At 41.3% G+C, this 13,841-nt stretch overlaps 1 protein-coding gene across 1 annotated transcript in view; it reads right to left on the bottom strand.

The window, feature by feature from the left end:
* Positions 1 to 312: 312 nt before the first annotated feature.
* Positions 313 to 13,841, bottom strand: part of Slc39a8 (solute carrier family 39 member 8) — a 62,166-nt gene continuing 48,637 nt past the window's right edge. The window contains 3 exon segments of the mRNA NM_001011952.1: positions 313 to 1,908; positions 3,076 to 3,260; positions 4,048 to 4,255. Coding sequence (NP_001011952.1) covers positions 1,759 to 1,908; positions 3,076 to 3,260; positions 4,048 to 4,255 — 543 coding nt within the window. The 3' untranslated portion in view covers positions 313 to 1,758.

Here is a 13,841-nt window from a genome sequence, read left to right as displayed (position 1 = left end):
TGGGAAATGAACTCAGGACCTCTGGAAGAGCAGTCAGTGCTCTTAACTGCTGAGCCATCTCTCCAGCCCACGATGTATACGTTTAAAAAGCAAAAATTGATAAGCAGAGAAACAAGAAGTTGTACTAATATAGATTGTGTTTATTGAAATGAAAAACAAGTCTTTGTAGGATTTGTTTGCCAGATCTTTTTGAAATCAGCAGTGCAACATCATTTTCCTACTTGCCTCTCTCCCCATGACACCAGGCACACAACAGTCACTCAACATAAAGACATGTTAAGAAAAAAATAATAAAACTGACACAGTATACGGTTTTAAAATCGTTTACTGTCTGGTCAAATAAGTTTTAATTGTCAGTCATAGAGTGAAACACACAAACATATATGTTAACGTTTATCGAGTTTGCATTGTTCTTACATGAAAATGTGTTTTGGCTTATAGGGAAACACAATCCTGGGATAAGTTGTGTTCTATTAATCATCCTCATCACTGTCAAATCATCTCTTTTGGGTTCCTTGGGAGTGTGAATTGAGATTGGGATGTTCAATTCAGACTAATTGTCTACAGCCTGCTCAAAAACTCAGCGAGCTCTGTGTTTTACCAAAGGTAGAAAAATAAGCACAGTATGTTGAGTGTTTTCCATCCAAAGGTATAGCATATGGGAACAAAGTATGCTGGGCATAAAAGAAGATGTTTCTGACTGTCAATCACCCCTAATGAACACACGCTTCCTCCACCATCAGTCTCTGACACAGCCCAGCCCAGCTGTTATTTTGCATTTATTGAAATCCTCCCTGCTAAATAATTATGCTCACCTTTAAAAAAGTAAATTGCTCAAAATTATATTCAATTTCTCTCTCCCACCCAACACATTCTTCACCCTTACAAAGCAATCCCAGAGCACGGCACGACTGCGTTCTGACCAGTCTTACATACTCCTCGGCCATTTCTGTTGTCTGGAACCACAACCTAAGTCACAGCACAGCAAATTCTGGTCTTCTGCAGAGTGTGTTCAAGCTTATATACTCAGGGACCAAGCACTAAGCCCAAGCTTCACCTGGCTAGCAAGACTCTCATCCTTTCCTAATTCATGTTACTTTGGGATAGCTTTCAAAACAATCCTACAGGTCGCCAACTGAGACAAAAAGCTGAACAAACGCTGTGCACAATCTCTCTGGGGTTCATTAAGGCACTGGAATCCTTCCTGCATGCACTGGAACTGTTTTGATTTCCTTCCACATTTGAAGCACCTGCCTTTAAAAGCAGACGAACACATTAATCGGAAGAAAACCACCCTGAAAACACGTGTGTGTGTGTGTGTGTGTGTGTGTGTGTGTGTGTGTGTGTGTGTGTGTGTGTGTGTGTGTGTTTAATCCAACCAAGTTCTAAAGCCTTGCATGACTCAGATTGTGTTTTTCTCTGGGTCTGTATGTCTGCTACTGAATGCATGTGTTTGCTTCATGATAATTTTCTAATAGGCATAAAATATTGAAAAACAGGTATTTACCAAAGGCCCCATACACCAGCCATTTCAGACTGAAACCGAAAACCTTTTAAAGAAATTTTTAACAACAAATTTCACCTATTCTACGTGTCTGAAACCAGTCATTAGATTTCTTAGCCTCTAGTTGAAAATTTAAAAAAAAAAATCTCTTTTAACTAAATAGGATACACTTTTTTAAAAAAATTCCCTATGGAGATGTTTCTTCTGTGTTGTTGTTTATTAAATGCCTTGCCGCGCTGACGTCATACTCCCAGCTACTGCAATTCGATGTCCCCTGCGTACAAGGTGATGAGCAAGATGGCAGTGAATCCGGTTAACATCCCTGCGTTCTGGATCATGAAGAAGGTGAAGTCCGTTTGTCTTCCAGTTACTTTTTCTCTCAGCATGTCGTTCATCTCTGGAAACTAGAAGGTACATTATTAAATAGCTGTCGCCATCTTGTGGTGAAGCCTGAAATGTTCGTCTGGGGTTTCCGCACAGGGGCTGAGCATTAGTTTCATTTGGGACATAGCACTATTTTGGTTCAGGTATGATAATGAGGAATCCTAGTATTTTTGCGGCATCCACAGTAAAACAATTGAAAGGTACCTGGCTTGATGCGTTCTCCCCTCAACTCTCTTCCCATATATCGTTGTCTACACATCAAATTTTAAGGAATTCAACCCTGTTGTTTTCACCCTCAGGCACGCATTTCCTTTAGTCCTTCCTATGCAATACTATATTCTACTTCATCTCCCATTAGATATGCTACTTTTCTTCTTATTTCATAGTATTTTTAAGTATTTATAAATATTCAGTCTTCTGTATACCTTGTTTTATTTTGTTGTTTCTTGCTTAGCCCAAGCTGGCCTACTAATCACTACGTTGCTAATGATGTTCATAGACGTATAATCGCCCTGCCTTGGGCCAGCACGGTGTTGGTGAAGTGTTGGTGTTCTTCTTATTAGATGTGTGACATTTTTGTTTGCTTATATTCTGACCTCACTCCTCTGGAGAGAAATACTCATGGACGTGGCTTTCCCGCCCATCCGATAATTTTCAGGGCTGACTGGAGGGGGAAAAGTTTGTGTAGCCGACTGAACCATTTTCTGAAGTAACTTTATTTACTTCTTCAGTTCGTTTCATTGTGCTTGCTCTATCTTCCCAGAATGACAATATTTTTAATGAATTGTGTATTGGTCTAGTGTTGAAGATTATAATACTTTCATTACAGTGACAACAGATAAAATCCTAGGTGTTTTTAGCAAATAAATAGTGTGCTTATCCTCAGAAGACAAGTTTAATTTGTCATACAGTAAAAGTAGACCTAAGAAAATAGCCCCTACTAGCAAAAAGTGTTCATTTCATCACTGTTCATAAGATCAGACACCAAAGAATCAAAAACAGCCCTTCCAAGTTACTGTTAGTGCAAGTTACTCACAGAGTGAGATGAGCTAGGCTGGGAAGGCTCTGAATCACCAGCCAGGCCTTGAGAGACGGCAGGGAGCTGAAGGCCACACTTCAACTCATAACCCAGACGTTCATTTGTAAAATGTCAAATTAACACAAAATAAAATACTTGATTTTCTTACCATATCTGCCAGAGAAATGTAAAGGAACATGCCTCCAGCAAGTGCAAATATAATATTTGGAGCAAAGTTGTTGCCCACCAAAATGCCGAAAGCAAGCCCAACGTAGCAGGAACATGCAGAGAGGAAGTTAAACAGCAAGGCTTGCCGAGTGCTCATCCCTGCATTGAGCAAGATCACAAAGTCCCCTAGAAGAGAACGTCAAGTGAGTCATGCTTCCCTCTGTTTGGGGATGAGATTAATAATAATAATAATAATAATAACAACAACAACAACAACAACAACAAAACAATAATGATGAGGAGGAGGAGAGAAGGAGGAGGAGAATGAGGAGAGGGAGAGGGAGAAGGAGAAGGAGAAGGAAGGAGGAGGGGAAGGGGAAGGGGAAGGAAAAGGAGAAGAGGAGGAGGGGGGAGGGGGGGAAGGGGAAGGAGGAGGGGAAGGGGAAGGGGAAGGAGAATGAGAAGGGGAAGGAGAAGGAGAAGAGGAGGAGGGGAAGAGGAAGGAGGAGGGGAAGGGGAAGGAGAAGGAGAAGGAGAAGAGGAGGAAGAGGAGGAGGAGAAGGAGGAGAGGGAAAGGGAGAGGGAGGGGGAGGGGGAGGGGGAGGAGGAGGAGAAGAAGAAGGAGGAGGAGGAGGAGGAGGGGGAGGAGGAGGAGGAGAAGAAGAAGGAGGAGGAGGAGGAGGGGGAGGAGGAGGAGGAGGAGAAGAAGAAGGAGGAGGAGGAGGAGAAGGAGGAGAGGGAAAGGGAGAGGGAGGGGGAGGGGGAGGGGGAGGAGGAGGAGAAGAAGAAGAAGAAGGCGGAGGAGGAGGAGGAGGAGGGGGAGGGGGAGGAGGGGGAGAGGGAGGGGGAGGGGAGGGGGAGAGGGAGGGGGAGGGGGAGGGGAGAGGGAGAAGAAAGAAAGAAAGATCATTCATCTCAACATATGATCAGATTTTGCCCAGTCACCTCTTGCCCTGTGACCTGAGGCGCTCACCTAACTCATGAGGAAACTCCTCACACAGGATCGCTATGGAAGTACTGAGTCCTTGAAGAAGAGACAGAGTATAGGATGCCCCGATCGCCAAGCCATCGATGAAATTGTGAAGGGCATCACAGAGCGTGATCATCCAAGCAATCGTTCCTATTTCTGACAGTTTGGGCCCCTTCAAACAGGTGCATGAACTTGACTCTGCTTTTCCATCCTGTAAAAAGAGCAACAAAAAAAAAAAATCAAACAACATGATAACTGATATTGTGTGAACATTCAAGAAATCCGGAGAACTAAGAGAATGAATCACTTGACATACCTTGAATGAGCCACTTATAATTTTAATTGGTGGCCTTTTAAATCAATTCTTTGACTTGCATGAACAAATTCTTACAACCTCCTTCCTAAGATATAACAGATATTAACCTAGGAACTTGATATATTTGCACATCTAAATGTTATTAAAAGACTAAAGTGAAAGTCGTCTTCACATTATAATTTAAATATGGCATCAATTATTAAAACAGGATGACATCAGGAAAGGTTCGTTCTACTTCCCATGTCACTGTGTGACCATTACCAGATTATTCTGTCAGTTTCTGAAGAGACTGTACAGTGATCCGTTGTTCCTCAACAACTCACCAAGTTCACTGCGCTCTCGTTACTATTCTGGGTGCTCTAGATCTCTGTGAGTCTTGATATTCTATGAAGTATGATGGGCACAGGCCTGCCTTTGCACCGACATTTATTTCATTTTTTTAAGTAACAATAAAAATAGAAAAATCCTGCGGCAGGATTGTCAACCGAGAATTTTTATTGGAATTCCGAGTTCCATAAAGTCAACAACTTTTGAAGACCCCAAGGATGCCTACTAAAGCTCTTTGAATAAGAATAAGATCATACAATGTAAACGTGACCCGTACGTAGAAAGCAGTTTGCACCTAAGTAGAGAACACTGTGTTCCTAATTCTTCTCTCCATATCTATCTAAGTGTCCAGTCAGACTATCTGTTGAGCACCTGCAATTCTTCACATACTATGCAGATGTTATGGGAAAGTCAAGTCTAAGAAATTTTACAGGCTGAGTTGCTTTAAACCGTGCAATATATACCCAACAAGACAGGGGCATCTTTCAGAGTGTCTGAGGGCATGAACATTTACTCTGATGTTGCTTCTTCACTCAAGACACTATGGCATCCTACATTCACGACTGAATAGAGGTCTTAGAGTACATCTTTTAACTGTCTACCTGGTGGAAATCTGAATCTTTGGAGGAATGTTTTTTGTTTAAACATAGTCGGAAGTCGTCCAAGCAAATAAAGTCTTTTACTTTACCATGGTGTCTCTCAACCTTCCTAATGCTGCACCCCTTTAATACAGTTCCTCGTGTTCCAAACCATAAAGTTATTTTACCACTAGTTCATAACTCTAATTTTGCTACTGTTGTGAATTATGACATAAAATATCTATGTTTTTCAATGGTCTTAGGTGACCCCTGTGAAAGGATCACTTCACACTGCCCCCCGCAAAAGGGGTCACAACCCACAGATTGAGAACTGCACAGATTGAGAGGGTCATTTGTGGTCACCATCCCCATCCTTGCTGTGGTTGTTCTGAAGTAGTGACCACAAAGTCAAATGGTTTGAGTAGGCCCCAGGCCCTATTATAAGCACCTTAGATATTTACTTTGCCTCAAAAAAATTCTGAGGTTAAAAAAAAATATCATTACTGTAGAGTGGAAGAAATTAAAACAAAATGTTAGTGACTTTACCCCAGAGGTAAAAACAAAGCTCGTGGGCTCCTTTGGTAACAGTGGTCATTGACTGCTGGCTAATGAGGTAGGGGGGTCTCTACTGTAGTGAACCTTGAAAGCAATTCATATTGAGAATTCTTCCTGAACTCTTTCTCAGCCCCAAAACTCTTCTCAACACTAGAAAAAAAGGACAAAATAAGCCTCTAAACTTTACTTTAAAATCTGTGTCATCTGCACAAAGAGAGTGACATCTTCTCTTCAGATCAGGTCTTTTTATTTCACACCTGTATTTTCAGTGCATGACATAATGAGTAATAATGAGCTTTGGGGACAGTGCCCTTGAGTCAGGAAGCAGTGACAAAGGGAGCCATGGGAAAAGCCACAGAGAAAGTGACCTAGGTGTGGTAAAAACAAACTTCCCAGTTACACTTCATAGGACAGATTTGAATTACAGCAACTGCTTCACTTTCCCACTTGGCTTGCCTAACTACTCATGTGCTTATAATTTCCTTATTTACCTGTGATGGTTTAGGGAAAGATCTGCAAGATCAAGCCTCGAAAACCTACATGCAAGGTGAATCTGCAGACACCTTTGATTCTACATAAGAAATGGCATTGATCTATCAGGCATGGCCCTCTTACCTGCAAGCACAGACCTCCCTGGCTTTGTTTATTACCCCTGTTTTGAGCTCTGTGTGCTCAGGTCTCAAATTATATCCTTGAGAAAGTTAGGAGCGATAGACTTTTAATTGCTTTGGAACAAACCGAAGTCACCCAGGAGGCAGACATTTGCAGTTCTTTCATAATTCACCCAGAATAAATCACTAAGCAGAGAACTAAGCTAACCACCCTATTGGATCTCTCTCTCCTGATCTTTATTTGTAAACTTTCGCTTAATGCTGCGGTTGCGAACCTGCTGCTATCACTTGCTTGTTTGGTTCCTTGTCTGGTTTTATTCTTCCTGATGATGCTGCAGTCCTCCACCATGATAAGGCTAAAGCCTAGTTTTAAGAGACTGTGAGCCCACAACATTTCCCCCTTTTTGTCCAGTTAAAAAGCCTTTTCACTTATATATAAATTGAGTACAATTATTACCATTCTACAATTTATAAAGCATATGATATACTCAACACCCAGTCCATCACTATATCAGTTAAACAGAACATTTAGTTATTCATTCCAGCATAAGAAAGGTTTAAAATCTATATTATAGCTTGGCTAGCTTGTATACTATCTGATAACTATCTAATAAAATATGTATAGAGTTAAACAGCCTGATAGGCTATGAGACTATAATGTCTTCAACCCTGTCAGAAATCTGGGAATGACCAAATCTCTATACACATAGGAAGCCTAACACGGCTTCCAGAACTGAGACAAATCTCCACTAGCACAGTCCCCTGTCCTGAACTTATCTGTATTTTGATGCTAATTCCACTGCCCCAAGGACAGCTGCCTAGTCACGTACTCAGGAATCAGGTGACTTCACCAGAACCTTCTCCCCATTGATTTTGTAAAATACAGGTGAGGAGCAGGTACAGGATAGAAGGAGGCCTATCATTGGAGGAGAAGGAAGGATGGGCGGGAGAGAAGCTTGAAGGAAGAGGAGGAGACTAGAAGAGAAAGGAGAAAGGAGACAGAGAGAGGGGAGAAGCCATGGCAGGTGATGTTAAGATTCTGCTCTGTGTATTTACAGGTTGTTATCAATGTTGTTAAGAGATGGATGGTACCGGGCTTTGTATGTTTAAGTGGCAATTATATCTTATCAATTGGGTCAAAGGAAAAATAAAAGAGACTGTGACCCAAGATCTACGTCTGTGATCAGGGTGGGGATGGGGGTTCTGACCAGACTGACCCTTTGAGCTTCAGACTCTTTATTCCCTACATCTGCTATTTAATCTTTTAATTGAAAACAGGTTCTTCTTTCATACAATACATCCTAACTAGGGTTTCCCTTCCCTCTACTCCTCCCAGCTCCCCTCTCTCCCAACTTAACTCACCCTCCCTTTCCTGTAAGAAAGGAGCCAACCTCCAAGAGATGAACACCAAACATGCCAAAACAAGATACAATAAGACAAGCAAAAGCCCTCATGTCAAGATTGGCAAAGGCAAACTAATAGGAGAAAAAGAGACCCAAGACTTGGCAAAAGAGGCAGAGAAACACCTGCTCCCACTGTTAGGAGTCCCCCCAAAACACCAAGCTACACAACTGTAACATACGTGCAGAGGACCATGTGGGGCCCATACTTGTAGCTTCAATCTCTGTGAGCCTCTATGAGCCCTGCTTAGCTAATTCAGTGGGCTGTGTTCTCCTGGCAGCTTTGAGCCCTCTGCTTTACTGCCTGCTGCTTGATTGATTAATGCAAATAAAATCAGACAAATTGTACAGTAATCAGAATGGGGGTAGGAAGAATATCACTCCCTGAAATTACAAATGCAGATGGGAGACTAAGTAGACACCAGACATACGCTGAAGAGGAGGAAGCAAGAGTAGGAAGAAGTTGTCCTAATAGTATAAAATGCACGTCGGGTGGTTCCTTAGGAGAACAGCTTCAGTAACGCACGGGAAGTTGGAAAGGGAGAAGAGGCATGGAGGGGCAATGAGAGGAGGGAAGAAGGATGAGTAGAGAGAAGAACGCAAGTAAGGAGGAGGGGGAACAAAGAGGAGGAAAAGATGAGAAGAAGAGCAGGATGGAGAAGAAAGACAGAAGGTGATGGGTAGAAGAAGGGAAGAGACTAAGGGCAGCAGGAAGCAGGAAGGAGATGAACAGAAAATGAGCGGTCATGGCTGCTCTTCAGAAGAATACTAATTACATAAAGATGACTCTCTCCCTTTGTGAAACACTTGAAGTATTCCTATTTTTTTCACATGTAAACATGTTCAAAACACAATGTCAGAATAAAAATAATAAAACTGTGTGGCTAGTGCACACCCTTCTGAAAAGTCCTTAATAGTCTAAGAACAAATATATTTGGAATATATATACATATATGCATATACATATACATATATTTCTCATCATAGTACTCTTTGGGAGAAAAAGCTGTCAGTGCTATTTGTAAAGAAAAAGTGTTATATTTTCTAGATATTCTAGACATCTTTATGAGATATATATATATATATATATATATATATATATATATATATAGTGAAAAAGAAACCAGGGGAACCATGGTTGGGGGTGAAGACATTGGGGGAGGGGGGACACCAAACAGGAATGGTACATCTCTGAAGACTTGAAAGACCCTACTGCTAACTAGAAGAGTTCCCACAGCAGGCCTTCTGTCAGGCTTGCTTGGCATGAAGGAAAGGGCGATTGTCCCACCAGAGCAAGCCTTGTTGTTTGTTTCAAGGTTTCAGATAGTACACAGTCAACCTCCCTGTGCACTGGCTCATGAGAGGTGACAAGAGGCAGGATCTGCAAGCAGATTTTTATGGCTTATTGCCTGTACACTTTATTGGTGAGAAGGCAAAGACAAACAACCATTTGAAGGTTAAATCTTGCATTCTCATGCTGCAAAATGATTTGCAGAGGAAGTCCTGGTACAAAGTCAAAAAGAAACATAGCAACCTACAGGAAATTGCATTAGTAGCAAAAGGGTCTAGATGTCAAGAAATGCAAACAATGTACATAAGGGTTTAAAAAGGTGTCCATGGATGGGAATTAATATAACAGAAGTAGTAACAATAAAATCGAGTTGAAAGACATCAACTTTAAACAAAGAGTAGTTTAAGAAAAACAGTTTAAGCTGACTGTTGCTGTGTACATCTCTAATCCCAACAATCAGGAGGCAGAAGCGGGCACATCTCTGTGAGTTCAAGGCCAGCATAGTCTACATAAAGAGTTCCAGGTAAGCTATGGTGACATAGTGAGACCCTGTGAAAAACAAAAACAAAAACAGAAAAGAAAAAAGAGGAAGGACCTAAGCCAACAATGCAGAATGATTTGGCTCTCTCTCTTCATTCTTCTTCCCAAGATGGCCATTGAATACATTTCTTTTCTCTGTAAGGATCACGTGCCTGTTTACTTAGCCTCTTGAAGACAGGTGACCAAGTCAGCTTGTAAGGACTAGACCTCACCCCTCCAGCTTGGGTAACGATTTGATCTCCTAAGTTAACATGAACCAGAAAGTTAGAGAGTCCGGGAGGGAAAGTGAAAAGAAATATTGTCATATACATCCACAATACTTCACGATTTATAAAGCAGATCTGATGCTAGCATCTGCATCTTCTCTTGATCCTCAAGAGTGAAACAGGACACAGTCCAGTATTTTCATTTCGGAGACACAGAAAATGACCATCTGAGAATAGAAGCAAGTTGCTCGAAATCACACAGGAGTTATTGGGTCAGACTACTTAATAATTCATTGAGTGCAGTATCTATCCCACAGCAGGAACTGGGTTAAGTGAAGCTGTAAATATGAGTAAAAGAATCCTCATTTTGTTAGAATTCATAGCCCAGCAATGAGCATTCACAATTAACGCTATAAGCATGTGGTAGATAGCTCACAGATGACTCTCAACTCCTCTCCCAGCCCTCCTCCTCTCTCTGAATATGACTCCTGAAATATTCCGTTTTCTGTTTCCTTTTATTGTTTGTTATTTGGTTTGGGGGTTTTTTGTTTGGTATTTCCACTTGAGACTCACCACTGGAGAATCACTACAGAAAGGAAGAGAGATGTCAGGTATTTATTCTTCCAGTTTCTTTGTGCCCTCTGCCCACCTCAGGCTGTCTGCATCCCTCAAATGAAGACCATGGTTTCTCTTAAAGCAACTCTCCTCTCAGGCTCCAGAAAGGCCTCTTTGATGTTTGCTAACTTGGTCATGCCACTATTTCCACTGGAAATCATTGTAACTCGGAATAGCATAGGAAATCAGATCTCCCCAAAAGGATATGTTAATTTGTTTTTATAAGTTTCAAAGTTGAGAGGAGGGGGAAGGAGAGGTACACTACATTTTCCAGGGAAGACATGAATACAGAGTTCAAGCTATGGTAGGTCCTGCCTCTTGGTCCTGATGGCCTGGAAGAACCAGTAATAGCTGAAGAGACTGTGGCATTCAGAGATGCTACAAAGGACCTTCTGGCAAACTCTGGTCTAGCAATCATGCACAGACTTCTAGGATTTTGGAGTAAAATAATATCCTCTTTAGCATTATATGTTGGTTGGTGGGTACTACAGAAACTCCTCTCTGGCCATAGAAAATCCAGTAGATGCAGGATCATATGTAATACAAAGCTAATTCTCTTTGCCTAAATCTCATAAAGGAGATCACAGAAAACAGCCTTGATAATAAAGTGAACAAAATCTGATTACAACTGTCAGTCTGTGTCTTTCAATCACCATCCTAATATTTGCTTAATGAGTCCACACAGAAAATGCCAAAATAGTAGGGAAATAGGTTATTCATGTCTTCAACCTCGGAGGTGATCTGACTTTCGAGAGCTCAAGAAAGACCCAAACTGTAGAAAGCCAAAATGACATGGAGCTTCCCCCTCCCAAGAACATAGCCAAGATGGCTGTGTATGGCCAGGACAATGACCCTAGCCCCTTCTCATTGTGAACTCACTCATTAGACTCACAAAGATAGAGTGGTTGGTGCATGCCTTCTTGGCCGCCAATACTGGTGCAAGTAGTATTTACAGATTTATATGGCACATCAAATCATCTGTAAAAATGCCCTCCACACTATTTTTTCATCAAAAGAAGGAACACAGTTTATTCATAGAATGTATAGATTGGGTCACTTAGTCTCCAAGAAGCTTACAGGTGGAACTGTGGGTTAAAGCTCAGCTAGAATGAAAGCCAAGGGACCAGCAAAGTTAGCATGCTGTCCATAGAGTATGGACAAATGCCTCATGCCAGCAGACACACACACACACACACACACACTTATTTATTAATTAACTGATTATTTATTAATATATGTATTTATATGATTAACTCTGTCACAGAGAATTCACAGCATCAGGAATGGCTGTAGGTATGCTATAGAGCCCAGCTCTCCTAAAACACCTCATGGGATTCACATGAATCTGTGGGGATCACAAAATTTGGCAACTGTGAATGATTTCTGTATATCCTAGGACTCAATATTAATTCAAAATCAAGTGCGAAATGAATCATGCATGTTCCCCTGTTTTGATCACACAACAGCCTTGATTCTGAACTCCTGCGTTTCTGGCACCATGAGTGCTGTCACACCATGACATTTGTCATGCCAATGAACAATAGTTCTGCTTTTATAGAAACAGTAATAATTTAATTATAGAAAACAAAGACTTTTAATATTTTTTCTACCATCATTCTTCAGTATGGATTCTTTGGTTTGTGTCATAGTCAGCTGTTTGATTTGTAAATTGCTATTTGAATTGCTGATTGCACTTATCAGAATAAATCATTTCATGAATTTGGGTTTGGGATTAGTGAAAACAACCCCTTAAAAATCTGAAATAGCATTAAATGTGTTCCTGACATTCTTTACAAAAGTATTTCTATTAAGTAAAGTATTTGGTATTTGCAATCATAAAATCAAAATATTAATCAACTCTGATAATGTTGAAGATGATCTATGCCCCCAGTATCAAGCACTCAGCTAAGATTGGATAGTTAATGCATTAATAAGCCAGCACGCCCATCTCGTTTACAAGCACACTTGCTTTTGTCTTTAATGAGTGGTGAAATTATACCTGTCCAAAAGATGTCTAAAATATTTTTATGAATCATTATCAGTAAATGCTTTGTTTGCTTACTTATTTTATACACCTGTATTTCTAGAATCATGCAAAAAAATTTCCCATTGAAAAAGAGTCACAGGAAGCAGCCCTGGTTATAAGATACACAGCTTCTACTCTGGCTATCAAAGAGAGCAATCAGTCTTAAATTAAAATTCAAAGAATTCTTATTACCCATTGAACTTGGTGATTTCAAAAGGCCTACTGCCCAAGGGATTCACAATTCCACCAGGAAACATCATTTTCTACTCTTTGAAAGGAGAGTTAAGCCCCTAGCAATATGATGTTCTTATGGAAGCCAGCAGGTAGATGAAGTTACTACACTCGTTCTGGGGAGAATTAATATCCTGATACCGAATGAGGCCGCAATCTACCTTAGAATGCATGGAATTTGGAGAGACTGCTCTTAATACTCCCTTCCTGGCAATCCTTGCTCAAGGGAAAACAGCCCAATAAAAACAAGACCCAAGTTTTTAAAGAAATGAAGGTTTGGGAGGCCAGAACTGGAAATGGCCCCTGCCCAGTGAGGTGATGGCAGTCAGTGTGGTAAAAACTGAAAGGGGGAGGCTATAGCTAGTATCCTACAGTGATAACCAGCTCGGAGAGTGATGGTCAGTTAAAATTAGCACTGCTCATCTGCCTCTTTCCCGCTCTTTCCTTCCCCACCGTATAGGGAGAACACTGGTGGTCATCGGCAGATCAGTTGAAGGCGACCATGATCGTTACATGACATCGTGCAGAGAGAGAGTGGGAGTTGGAGGCATTCGGTTCATTTGCTGTATTTTTCAACCACATGAAGAGTAAGAATATAAGCTCACAGAAGGAAAGAGGGCAGAAACTCACAGGCTCACAGGTTTTGTTCCCTTACCCATCAGATACTCTGCATGCCTATTTTACCTCAGCCCTATGCCCCATGGTTGTCGTACCTCTAACTTCGGCTTGGCTCCATAGAAGGAGTTCATACATAGAGGGAAAAGTGAGGCAAGGTGAGGGCAGTTTTCCCCTGGCTCTCTCCTTGAGAAGCAACATGGCTTAGCTATGTCTCTAATGAACAATCCCTGCTTCACTCACCACGGATTCTTGAGACTGGAGCCTTCCATTTCCAGGAACTTCCTGCTTATCTAGTTCTTAGACTATCCTCTGTCGACTAATAACTCCTCTAGTTCAGCCTCCTTCTTGTTCCTGAGCCTCGCTATGTAGACCACTTCCTCCATTCCCAAGTTCTGTGAATTGTCTCCACCTCCCCCTTCTGTTTATTATTTTTCTTCATTTAAATGCTTCACCTCTTTCTGGAAAGGGAGGTCTAATTTCATG

This window comes from Rattus norvegicus, chromosome 2, assembly GCF_021556685.1.
Source record: "Rattus norvegicus strain SHRSP/BbbUtx chromosome 2, alternate assembly SHRSP_T2T, whole genome shotgun sequence".
In the NCBI taxonomy this organism is placed as follows: domain Eukaryota; kingdom Metazoa; phylum Chordata; class Mammalia; order Rodentia; family Muridae; genus Rattus; species Rattus norvegicus.
The sequence above is the reverse complement of the archived record's forward strand: the minus strand, read 5'-3'. Positions and strand labels throughout refer to the sequence as shown.